Here is a 12,946-nt window from a genome sequence, read left to right on the forward strand (position 1 = left end):
GACATCCTCACTGTGGCGAGGACGTTGGCGTCGGTGGACTTCCCGCCGCAGCAGCGCCCCTCTCTAGATCGGGTTAGGGTTTGGACGGTGGAACTGTAGCGGCGGCGAACTTCGTTGGTAGTGCCGCAGTCCCTACCTCCTCTATATATGGCACTGCGCGATGGGGGCCCACCAGCCGTCTATTGGGCTGGGTGTCCCCGATCAGGATGCGAGTCAAGGGCCCAATTTGCCATTGGGCCAACTGGTGGAGATCAATACTAACACTATGTGCTGTAGTTGTGCCAACAACGAATTGACATGTGAGCATCAATCTCATGGACAGAGGTGGTGTGTGAAGTTCATACTTAACTAGCTAGCGCGGACACGTCAGTGATGATCCGCAAATGAAATTGTTGCAATACAACATACCTTGTGTTCAGCTTAAGATTCTCGGATCAATCTAATGCTTGTGTGCCCGACATACTGTCTGTTCTATTCATGCTAATTGTTTCTCCTATAGTTCTACTTGACTTTACGTGCTAAAAGTTAAGCATGATGGGCATCCATTCGTCATTTTAGCTGATATTTATAGACTGATCTCATGTAAGTCACTAGTCCCCCAATATCTCATATATATATAGTTGGCACATGCAGAGGGTGTGTAAATGTGTGCCCTTTCTAGGGCAATATGCTGATGTATGTATAAAATAATTTCCTTCTTTTTACATAGCATTCAATTCAGCCCAATTAGCGCCCTGCTGCATAAGTTTGAGAAATGCACAGATATATCATCCGTTTTATCCCACTATAGCAGTAGCACACGCATGTTTTATTGGTTACACAAAACGATCGAGTCGTGACATCTGGATCAATGAGAACCGGGAGAACAAAACTACGGACACAAGCTGGACGGCAATTTCTATCAAATTTAAAGATTAAGCCGTAGAACAAGGCCTGTGACAAACCTCACAGAATTACAAACGCAAAAAGCATGCCATCAAAATTATTCACCATATAATTAGAACTGTGATACCATATATAACGGGAATCACACAGACAAAAAAATGAATGACCATCAAAATTTTAAATATCCATCAGTACTTTTGGATGATGGTATACCTTGTTAAAGAAACACAATCCTCGATTCATTGTCTAAAAATTTATTAACCAAAGGCAGACCTGATCCAACAAAAAACAAACGGTACAAATTGCCGTGAATTAATGGGAATGAGCTCAGGAGCAGGCGATGGTTGATGACACGGGCTTGAAGCTGAACTCGGAACTCCACACGTACGAGAACTTGACGGCGTAGTCAGGGCCCATGCCGATCGGGCGGCCGCCGTTGAGGGTGCAGAACTTGCCGTCGCCGTCCACGCTGAGCACGTCCGGGTTGACTCCCAGGGAGGATGTAAATCCGCTGCAGGATAGCTTGATGTTCCCCTGCGTGCAGATGCACCGGTTCTCCACCGTCACCGTGTACTTCGTGTAGCCTTCGGCCCTTGACGACGGCACAGCGGTCTGGGTGACAGCTAGGTCCGACAGGCTGCATCGTTCTGCATTTCCTGCTCAAGCACAAAAAGGCGTTCATGAAAGAGATTGCGAGAGGGGGGGGGGGGGGGTTCGGGGAGAAGACAGAGAAAGAGAGGACATGTACCTTGGTTGCAAAGGCAGAAAAGTACCAGGAATAGGAAGATCGACATCAGTTTGTCCTCCATTTGTCTGCTGCCGTGTCTGCTCTAGTGCTCTGCAGAACTTTTCTAATTTTCGTAGTTTATCATCTTGGCTAGGTACGGTACTTATAGACTACGTGCCAGCATGTCCAGCCATCAAAAATTAATTCGTGTGGATTTGGCATGATATCATTGCAGATACATGCATTAGGCCATCGTATCTCGTATTTCCCTATCAAGGGTGAACGCATGCAAGGTTTGATTTGATTTGTTCATTTGATTCCTGATTTATGCCATCGTATCTCATATTTCCTGATTTATATGCCATCATATCTCATATTTCCCTATCGTATGATTTAAGGTATCGTATTCTTGTGGATGTGGCATGATATCATTGCAGATTCGTAAATATTTGTATTTATGGAATAATTGTGCTAAGGGAAATCTTGAAAAGAGTATACTTCATTTCCAAAACGCTCTTGTCACATGACAACAATTTTTCCGGAACACTTTAATTTATTATTTGCAATGGGTCCAATATATATGTGCTTCATGAAACCAAAAGAGGGATATAATTAATCTCAGTGCTCTATCTAAACTTCTGAGAAATGTATATACAAAAAAATAAGGCCCCATTTGGAAGGACTAAAACAATGGTTCTAAACAGAGGTTAATTAGGGCTAATAATGGACTCTAACCTCAAATTAGTCCTCCTAATTGGCATCTAAATATGGGGGAGAAAGTTTAATACCGGAATCCAAACAAAGCTCGAGAAGAACGGAAGAAAGCACTACTAAAGAAATATATTTATAGGACTCGTTTTTTTCAATATGAGATGAAAAGTTTGTCCGCCCCCGCCGCTATTCCTGTATTCTTTAGCAATTCATCCAGTCCTAGAAATCTATTTTTAGAGATGGTTCATGTTTCGATCTGCCGCTAAGAAACCACCATTATTTTCAATTGTTGGTTAAAACACAAACTGCCCCCGGCCGTGCCATCATTTTCAGGAGCATTTTATATTTTGGACGACTCCTAAAAATGAGGATGTCTAGGGTTGGCCCACAATATGGACATTACTAGAAATTATTCTAGGGGTGCTTTTCTTTCATGATCCGCCCCTTAAAAATACTTGTCACAGTTAGTATAAAAAAATAGCACACCTTAACATCACAATTGGCGTCCTGAAGCTGAAGAGGAGAATCACATGAGCCTGGGTGTTATACCACTTAGGCTGTCCGCACCGGGTACACGGGATGCCATCTTCCAATGCTGGTGTAGCGTAAAAAAGGCTGCACCGGGTACCGTAAACACGTACCCTACTTTCCCAAATTGCCTTCAGCACTAGACATCCAGCGCGGCACGGCGCTAAGCTGCAGTGCTCAGGCCCCCTTCGTCCCTCCCGCGCCAACCGCCGCCACTCCGCTACCGCTCCAGGGAGGGAAAGGAGGAGGGGGTGGAGCTCAAGCAGGCCTCGCCCTCGCCCCGCGCGACCTGGAGAAGGGAGGCCGCCACGGCCGGCGGCGCCGGAGGGAGCAGGGCACAGATCCGCCACCGCAGCCATTGACTAGCGCATATCCGGCTGCCGCAGCCATGGATCTGGCCCGCATTGATGCGAGAGGAGCCTGCCTCTACTCGTTCCTCCAGTGCCCGCCGCGAGGACGCCCACCTCTGCTCCTCCCTCTCATGGCCGCTGCGAGGAGCTCCGCCTCTGCTCCCCCCTTCTCTCGTGGCCATTGCGCAGCCATGGATCCGGCCCGCCCTGACGCGAGAGGAGACGCTGCCCCTGCTCCTCCCTCCCATGACCGCCGACAGTACAGGAGCCACCGCCGCCGCGACGAGGCCCGCTATCTGCACCGCGGCTTGCTGGCCGCCGCTATTTCCGTGCCCGCCCCTTGCCGGGGGGAGGTAGGAGGCCCCTCGCTGCTCCGGCTGCCCGCCGCATATGGTGCTTGCCGGCCGCGCGCACGCATGTTGCCTGCACGCACCCGGGGAGAGAGGAAGGCCGGGGAGAAAGGGAGAGGGGGAGAGAGGGGGGAGAAAGTATAAGGTTTTTTAGGAAAGAGGGCATAAGATATAGAAGATGGCGAGTGGATCCCACTAATTGATAGTTGGTGTAGAGGATGGAGTATAGAGTATGATGAATCTATAATGGCAGAATCTCAAAGACCAGAATGGCAGAATCCATAATCACATTTGGAGATGTTCGCTACGCAGGACTAAGACGGATCTACAGGTGATTTACACCCTAAACGCTGTGGTGCACATCAGTCATAATTAAAGAGCAAGTCACTGGAGAAGGATCAAATTAAACAACACAAGTGGATAATGTGCTTGCTTGTATTCCAATACTGCATTATTACAAGTTGCTCCAACATGAAATTGCTGCATCCACTACTGGAAAACGGGCCAAAAGTCCAGGCCAAAGGTACCAGCTGCTGTTCCAGCAGCCGGTACCGACATCAGTACCGGCTGCTGGAACAGCAGCTGGTACCTTTGGCCTGGATTGGGCGCAAGGGAGGAAATTTGGTACCAGATCATGGCACGATCCGGTGCCAATACTGGAGCACAGGCACCGGGTGGTGCCTCCAATCGGTACCAAATATCTACGGCGACAAAGGCACCGATTCGTGGCTTCACCCGGTGCCTATTGTGCAGGTAAAGGCACCGGGTGATGCCACGACCCGGTGCCGGCCGGTGCTCAGTCTTAAGGCACCGGTTGGTGCCAATGACCAACCGGTGCCTTTGGCCCGTGCCTATAAATAGCCCCCCCCTCTCCCTCCTCTAAGCTGTTGTGAACTCACTGTTCATGGCAGCCAAGTGGGGGCAGGGGAGGAGAATTTTTGCAAATTTTTTTGTAAGGTTAGTATTTTTTCTCCATGATTTAGAAATTAATTTTTAAGATATAGTTAGCACTTTATTTAGTTTATACATGTGATCAATATTGTTAGATGTAGTTATTTAGTTTATAGTTGTTATATTAATTATCCTTTCAATTAGGTTATTGTTATATTTAGATGTAGTTATTTAGTTTATAGTTGTTGTATTAATTATTCTTTCATTTAGTTTATAGTTATTGTTATATTAATTGATATATGTGTGATAATAATATTTATTTAGATGTAGTTAGCAATTTGGTTAGTTTGCTATTATTTTATAGATGTGTTATTTTTTATATGTAATTAGCAAGAGATTTAATTAATTATATTACTATAATGAAATGTACCATTATAATAAGTTAGTGATTTATTAAAGGAAAAAATATGATGTTTCCTTCTTTTGATTATAAGAAGGAATCGGCAATGTTTCCATTCTCTCTCTCTCATTCGCGAGAGACAAATACATAAACACATATATAGAGAGACAGACAGAGAGAGTGATAATGTGAATATTGCCGATTCCTTTTATAACAAAGTTCAAGGATATGAGGGGAAATGTAAATATGTAAAAAATTGTGAGATAGCGTATTTAATTTTAGGTTAAATAGTGTATTATGAATGAATTATTATGACAATCTATGATGTATATAATTGAATTGTGAACCCAGATGAGTCGGTAATGGATGTACATGGCCGACTGGCATTCAAAGGAGTTCATGGATGGTGTGCATGAATTCATAGAAGCGGCCGAGAAACACAAGTATGGCGGTTTCGTTCATTGCCCATGCAAATTCTGTAAGAATGAGAGGGATTACTCATCATTAAGAATCATCCACAATCACTTGTTCAATAGTGGTTTCATGCTGAACTACTAAGTTTGGACCAAGCATGGAGAAAGAAGAATTATGCTGGATAATAATAAAGAAGAAGAGGACAGGATTCCTGACTTTGCAGCCAATTACGGTGCCTTTTTTGATGACACTGCAATGGGTAAGCCTGAAGAAAATACTAAAGGACACGTTGTAGAAGATAATCTAGGTCAGATGCTGCGTGAAGCTGAGAAAGTTTGCGAAATAGAAAATGAATCGAGAGATCTGAAGCGTATATTGGAGGACTACAGAATATTGTTGTACCCAGATTGCAAACAAGGCCACAAAAAGTTGGGTACCACACTAGAATTGTTGCAATGGAAGGCATCAAATAGTTTGTCTGACAAGGGATTCGAGGAGTTGCTGAAACTTATAAAAAACTTACTCCTTGAGGGTAACACCTTACCTGAAACAACATATGAGACAAAAAAGATTGTTTGTCCTTTAGGATTTGAAGCACAGAAGATACATGCTTGTCCTAACGACTGCATCCTATATCGTGGTGAATATGAAAATTTGGATTTATGCCCTGTATGCAACGCATGTCGGTATAAGATCCCTCGAGATGATCCAGGCGACGCTGACAGGATACGTATCAAGAAGAGGGTGCCTGCAAAGGTGATGTGGTATTTCCCTCTAATACCACGTCTGAAATATTTGTTCATGAACAAAACTAATGCAAAATTGATGCAATGGCACAAAGAAGAACATAAGCAAGACAATATGTTGAGACACCCTGCTGATGGGGCATAGTGGAGAAAGGCGGACAGAACATTCCCAACATTTGTAAATGATGCAAGGAATAAAAGATTTGGCTTAAGTACGGATGGCATGAATCCTTTCGGTGAGCAGAGCAGTGGCCATAGTACCTGTCCTGTGACACTCTGTGTATACAACCTTCCTCCTTGGTTGTGTATGAAGCGGAAGTTCATTATGTTGCCGGTGCTTATCCCAGGCCCCAAGCAACCTGGTAATGATATTGATGTGTATCTAAAACTACTAATTGACAATCATCTATTATTGTGAAAAGAGGAGGGTGTTGCTATGTAGGATGCGCACGCAGAGGAACATTTTAACTTACATGCATTACTTTTTGTAACAACCAACGATTGGCCCACACTAAGCAACCTGTCCGTATAGTCTAATAAGGGTTATAGGGCATGCACCCATTGTTTAGAAGAAACCGACAGCATGTATCCGAAGCACTGTAGGAAGATAGTGTATATTGGTCATTGTCGATTTCTTCTAATCAAGCACCCATTAAGGAGGAGGCATGATCACTACAGTGGAAAGGTAGATCATCGTACAAAACCTAGGCACCGTTGTGGGAAAATGGTGTTTGAAATGGTCAGAGATGTAAAAGTAGTATTCGGACAAGGACCTGGCAGTGGATCAATGCGGAGTGATGATGGATGCGCACCTATGTGGAAAAAGAAGAGTATTTTTTGGAATTTACCTTATTGGAAAGTCTTAGAGGTCCGCCACGCAATTGATGTGATGCACCTAACAAAGAATCTTTGTGTGAAACTTTTAGGCTTCCTTGGTGTCTACGGTAAGCCTAAGGATACACTAGAAGCGCGGGAAGATCTTCAATGTATGAAACAACGGGCCGTCCTACATCCCGAAAAAAGGGATAAAGGACGTCATTACCTAGGTCCTGTGTGCTACACTCTTAGCAAGGAAGAGAAGCAAAGTATGCTCGATTGTTTGAATAGTATCAAGGTTCCATCAGGCTACTCTTCTAACATAAAGAGGCTACTAAACCTTAAAGAGAAGAAATTCGCACACGTAAAGTCCCATGACTGTCACGTGTTAATGACGCAATTAATTCCAGTTGCACTAAGAGGTATTTTACCAGCTAATGTTCAAGCAACAATCATAAAGCTATGCACGTTTCTCAACACAATTTCTCATAAGGCAATAGATCCATCGAGTCTAATCAGGCTACAAGAGGATGTTGTCCAAAGTTTAGTTAGTCTTGAGATGATATTTCCTCCATCATTCTTCAATATTATGATACATCTTCTAGTTCACCTGGTCAAGGAGATTGGTATTCTCGGTCCTGTTTTCCTTCATAATATGTTCTCTTTTATACGATATTTTGCAGTCCTAAAGAAATACATTCGTAATCGGGCTCATCCCGCAGGAAGAATTGCGAAGGGTTATGTCACAGAGGAGGTCATTGAGTTTTGTGTTGACTATGTGGATGAACTCTGCCCAATTGGGGTTCCAGTATCACGACATGAGGGGCGACTGATAGGAAAGGGCACACTTGGAAGAAAATCAGTAAATGCCACCGATCATGCAACGTTGAGCAAAGCACATCTCACAGTTCTGCAACAATCAGCCTTGGTGGCTCTGTACATAGAGGAGCACATGCAAATGGTCCGAAGCATGTACCCTTCGAAGTCTGAGACGTGGATTACAAACCATCATAACGATACGTTCGCCACCTGGTTGCAGAAGAAGTCATGGCCAACGATGAAATTCATGAGCAGATAGCTTGGCTGGCCAGGGGTCCAACAAATTCAATCTTAATGTACCAAGGATATGAAATTAATGGATACACATTTTGCACAAAAGCCCAAGATAACAAGAGCACCAATCAAAATAGTGGTGTCTGTATAGATGCCACAGACTCTAGTGGCCAAACAAACTCATATTTTGGTTACATTGAGGAGATCTGGGAACTCGACTATGGGCCGCTGAAGATCCCTCTATTTCAGTGCCAATGGGTTAAGCTGACAAGAAAAGGTGTTGATATCGATGAGTACTGAATGACAATAGTAGACCTCAAAGCGCTTGGCTATCGAGACGAACCATTCATCCTAGTTAAGAATGTCACTCAAGTTTTCTATGTGCAGGACATATCTAGCAAACCGAAAAAGGACAAGTCTAGAAATAAATCAAGTTTTATAGGTGCGGGAGATGAGCCAAAGCGCCACATAGTTCTGGCAGGCAAAAGAAAAATTGTGGCAGTCGACGATATCACAGATGAAGAAGAACACAACAAGGTCGAAGACATGACTCCGTTCGCAGTGGAGGTTGACACAAGTATTCTTTTAGCCCAAGAGGAGGCTCCCTACGCACGTCTGATCACAATGAAGGGACGATTGTAAAGCGAACCATCGTTAATATTCCATTAGTAGAATGATTATCTCTTGTAATATTTTCCATGAACATTATTAGATTCATTGGACAATTAAATGATTTACTAGGCATTTATCAGATTTATTATTCAATTAACTAATTTATTAGTTGATTAAATGATTAATTAGACAATTAATATAATTATTGGGCAATTAAATATTTTACTAGGCATTTATTAGATTTATTAAGCAATTAAATAATTTATTAGGGAGTTAATAGATTTATTGGGCAATTAACAAATTTATTAGGCATTAATCAGATTTATTATTGAATTAACTAATTTATTAGGCGATTAAATGATTTATTAGACAATTATTATAATTATTAGGCAATTAACTGATTTTCTAGGCAATTATCAAATTATTATGCAATTATCATATTTATTATGCAACTATCAGATTTATTATGAATTATTAGCCAATTAATAGATTTATAAGAGAACAAGAAAGGGCAAAAGAAAAGACAAGGGAAATCAAATACAACCTTAAGGTACCGGGTGGATTTTCTAACCGGTACCAAAAGAGAACCTTTGGTACCGGTTGGAAAATCCTCTCGGTACCTTAGGGTCCTATTTGGGTAAAAAAAAGTGGGGCGTCGCTCGGGAGTCGAACTGTGGCCGCTACGCCCAAATTACCGCGCGTTACCATTGAGCTACTGAGGAATTTCGTTCAAAGAGGGTCAAAGAGGAGGGAAAAAGTAAACTTCAAAAAACCTTAGGTACCGATTTTGGAAATCCACCCGGTACCATAAGGGCTTTTCATTTCCCGCCCGTTGCGGGCCCAAGGCACCGGGTGGGTTGAGACCCGGTACCTAAGGCTGCCCAACGGTACCGGGTGGATCAGAAACCGGTACCTAAGGCTGCCTTAGGTACCGATTTATTTTTTTACCCGGTACCTTATGCCATTCCTATATATCTGCAGGCCCTGTTCTTCTTCCTCCATTTCCCCTCCCTCACCGCGATTGCCGGCGCCTCTCCACCCTCTCTGATCGTCCGCCGCGCTGCCGTCACCTTGGCCCACCCCGCTACGCGATGCCTCCTCACCTTCACCAGCCCCGCGCCTGTCTCCTTCGTCCAATGGCCCGCGCCGGTGCCCTCCTCCGTTCCCGCGCCCCCTCCTCCATGGCCGCGCCGGCGCCTCCGTCATCGTCGTCGGCTGCGGCCCCTGGTGCGCCACGCCGACGTCCCACACCGACGCCAGCACCCCGTGATCGTCCCCACGCCGACTCCAGCGCCCCCGGCAGCAGCCGACTACCTACCCGGCCCGCCACCTCACGTCCCCACGCCGCCACCGCCGCCGCCACCGCCGCCACCGCCGCCGCCGCTTCAGCTCCGAGCCGCACCGGCGACGTCCACACACCCACTGTTCTCCACATTCCCCGCAGTTCGTCGCCGCCCGCCAGCTTGCCCACCTGCTCTGCCCGCCGGCCGGGCGAGATGGCCTTTTTTTTCTTTAATTTTTTGAGTAATTTACCATTTAGTTTACAAATTTTGTTTTTTCTCATGTGAATTAGATTTTTAGGTAATTTAGCATTTAGATTAGAAATTTAGTTTACAAATTTAGATTCTTTTCTCATGTGAATTAGATTTTTAGGTAATTTAGCATTTAGTTTAGAAAATTAGTTTACAAATTTAGATTTTTTTAGGTAATTGCCCAGTAATTTTTAGTTTACAATTGTGGAATATATTACCAAAAATATAAATTCTCATCTCTAGGGTTTAGAAAATTTAATATAAATTACCAATTTTGATAATTACATGTACATGTATTATGTTGAAATACTTTGTACTATTAAATTTCATATAATTTTTAATTGAGTTGGTAACACAATTCTCAAGAATTATTTGGATGATATTAATTAGTACATTTTTAGTATTTATTTAGTTTTCCTTTATGTAGTACACACACAAAACCACACACACCCTCTCTCTAACACATTAACACACACACACTAACTCACACACACTCTCTCTAACACACACACACACACTAACACACACACTCTCTCTCTAACACACACACACACACTAACACATACACTCTCTCTAACACACACACACACACTAACACACACAGACACACACTCTCTCTCTAAGACACACACACACATCGACACATACATACTCTCTCTCTCTAACACACGCTTAGGGTTAGTTTCAGTTAAGGATGGACCCCTACGATGAGGAGGCCGCCGCAAGATACATGATGGATGCAATAAATGAAGATACTAGGATCAACGCCGCTGAACAATTCGGTGCTGAAGAGGCCCGCACAGCCGATTCATTCCTGAATATGTCCGATGCCCGCTCAGCTGCCTGTTCCGGTACGTATCTTAATTATGCATGGTGACTTAACTATATTAGATTTGCGATTAATATATCTTTTGTTACATTTAGTCGTGCTCTGCATCGAGGTCGAGCCAGTCGAAAGGGAGACACCGTCCGACCAAAAAAACTTGAGGGGAGACAGGTCATCACAGAAGTGGACGCAGAGGGCTGTCCATGTGCTCCAGAGGCTGCTAGCACCAAGTTTATCGCACAATGTGGGGTTGTTGTTCGGGCGAGAATTCCGATCACCACAAGACTCTGGAAATCGAGCAATCCAGAAGAACAACAACACGTTGTGCCTCCACACCAGAAGGAAATGCTATGGACAGAACTGAAGAATATGTTCACATTTCCGGAAGGAGTAAATGAAGAACTTGTGAAGCAGTGTGCCTTGAAGAAGATGGCCCTTGCATTTGCAACATTCAAGAAAAACTTGTTCTCCAATTACATCAAGAAGGATAAGGAACTGGACTGGAACAATCTTCCTCAAGTTAAACCTTATTGGGAGGAGTTCAAACAGTGCAAGCTATCTGAGGAAGCACAAGTAAAATCTGAACAGGCCAAAAGGAATGCGGGAAACAAAAAGTACAACCACCACCTTGGGGCTAGTGGGTACAAGAAGGCAGTAAAGAAATGGCAGAAGACGGAGCAAGACCTTATGGATAGAGGCATCCGGCCGGCGACTTGGGACTAGCCGGATAGATCGAAGTGGTGGTTATTTTCTAACGGTGTGACACTGAACCAAACGGATGGAACTTTGGTTGTGCCTGAGAATATGGAAGAAGTGGCCCGCGATCTGGTCACATCAATAGATGAGGCAAAACAAGGAACATTCCAGCCTCAAAGGGAGAATGATGAGCTGACCAGGGCATTAAAGAATCCCGAACACCCTGGATGAGCCCGCGGCATCGGCATGGTTCCATGGAAAGTTGCTTGGGCTGGAGATAGCTCATATAAGACTCATCGAAGGACCAAGGCTGAACATGACGAGAAAATCCATACTATACAAGAAGAGGTGAATAAAAAAGTTGCGTCACTGGAATCTCAGATGGACACAAGAGTCAATGAGGCAGTGCAGCAGGCTCCGAGCCAAAGGACGATTGCTGCCCCATAGGCGCAGGATGTTGTGATAAGCCCGGCCGATCAGCGACGCAGCAGTTGTGCATCCACGGCGGCGCCCGATGTACAAGCTGAGCAACCCTAGATTAAGGCACCAGCACCAGTGGACCAGTAGAGGTACCCAGTGGATGATATCACCATTCCAACAACATGCGAGCTCCATGTGCGAGTAAAGAATATATCCGTTCATGTAGCACACGGGTCTGCCCTACCCCTGGCTACGCCTCCATCACAGTCGAGCAGATAGTTGAACTGACCCATATTAATGAGAATCTCAAGCTCGATTTTGTTGGAGGTGATGGATAGAAGACGTTGGGAGATGCACTACACGGGATTGTTCTATGGAGCAAGGCCGACAACAAACTGATTGCGAACAACAAGGCTCCCATGGATCCCCCTCCCTCAACACCATCTCCGCTGGACTATGGTAATGCTGATCGCGATCCAACTCCCTCAGCACCGTCTCCGCCTGAGCAGAGACCCGGTAGTACTCCAACTCCTCTGGCACCAGAAGAAAAAGGAAAGAAAAAGACATCATCCCTTCCACTGTCTGGACCCACAAACAAGAAGCAGAAAAGAGTTGAAAAGAAGATAGGCCCTAAGAAGAAATTAGCTTATGAGCTGACCCAAGAGTAACTTGATGAGGAAATGGATCGCGAGGTGAAAGAACATTTCAAACCTTAAGTCCCAGAGAAGAGGGTACCGGTAGATCGACAAATAGCAGTTAAGGTCTACTCATGCTTGAACAACCCACCAGGACCGACAAAACTACCCTCGGACTTTGATCGCACGCTGATAAAGGCACAACAACAAAGAAAAAATAAGAAATGTGGAAAGGCTGTTCCTCAACTAGGCTCAGTACAGTAGCAACTCGAGCCCCTCATGGTGGGGAGGCAACCAAATGAACAAGAGGCGGAATTTCTTTACGAAACAGGATTTACGCTTGATCAGGTAGCG

The 12,946-nt window shown here is 44.5% G+C and overlaps 1 protein-coding gene across 1 annotated transcript; it reads right to left on the bottom strand.

The window, feature by feature from the left end:
- Window positions 1-1,061: 1,061 nt before the first annotated feature.
- Window positions 1,062-2,982, bottom strand: LOC120644491. The gene is made up of 2 exons (XM_039921119.1): window positions 1,634-2,982; window positions 1,062-1,541 (listed from the first exon to the last, which is right to left on the bottom strand). The coding sequence occupies exons 1-2, from the start codon at window positions 1,692-1,694 to the stop codon at window positions 1,213-1,215; spliced, it is 390 nt and encodes a 129-aa protein (XP_039777053.1). The 5' UTR covers window positions 1,695-2,982; the 3' UTR covers window positions 1,062-1,212.
- Window positions 2,983-12,946: the final 9,964 nt, after the last annotated feature.

This window comes from Panicum virgatum, chromosome 8K (genome assembly GCF_016808335.1).
Source record: "Panicum virgatum strain AP13 chromosome 8K, P.virgatum_v5, whole genome shotgun sequence".
NCBI lineage: Eukaryota > Viridiplantae > Streptophyta > Magnoliopsida > Poales > Poaceae > Panicum > Panicum virgatum.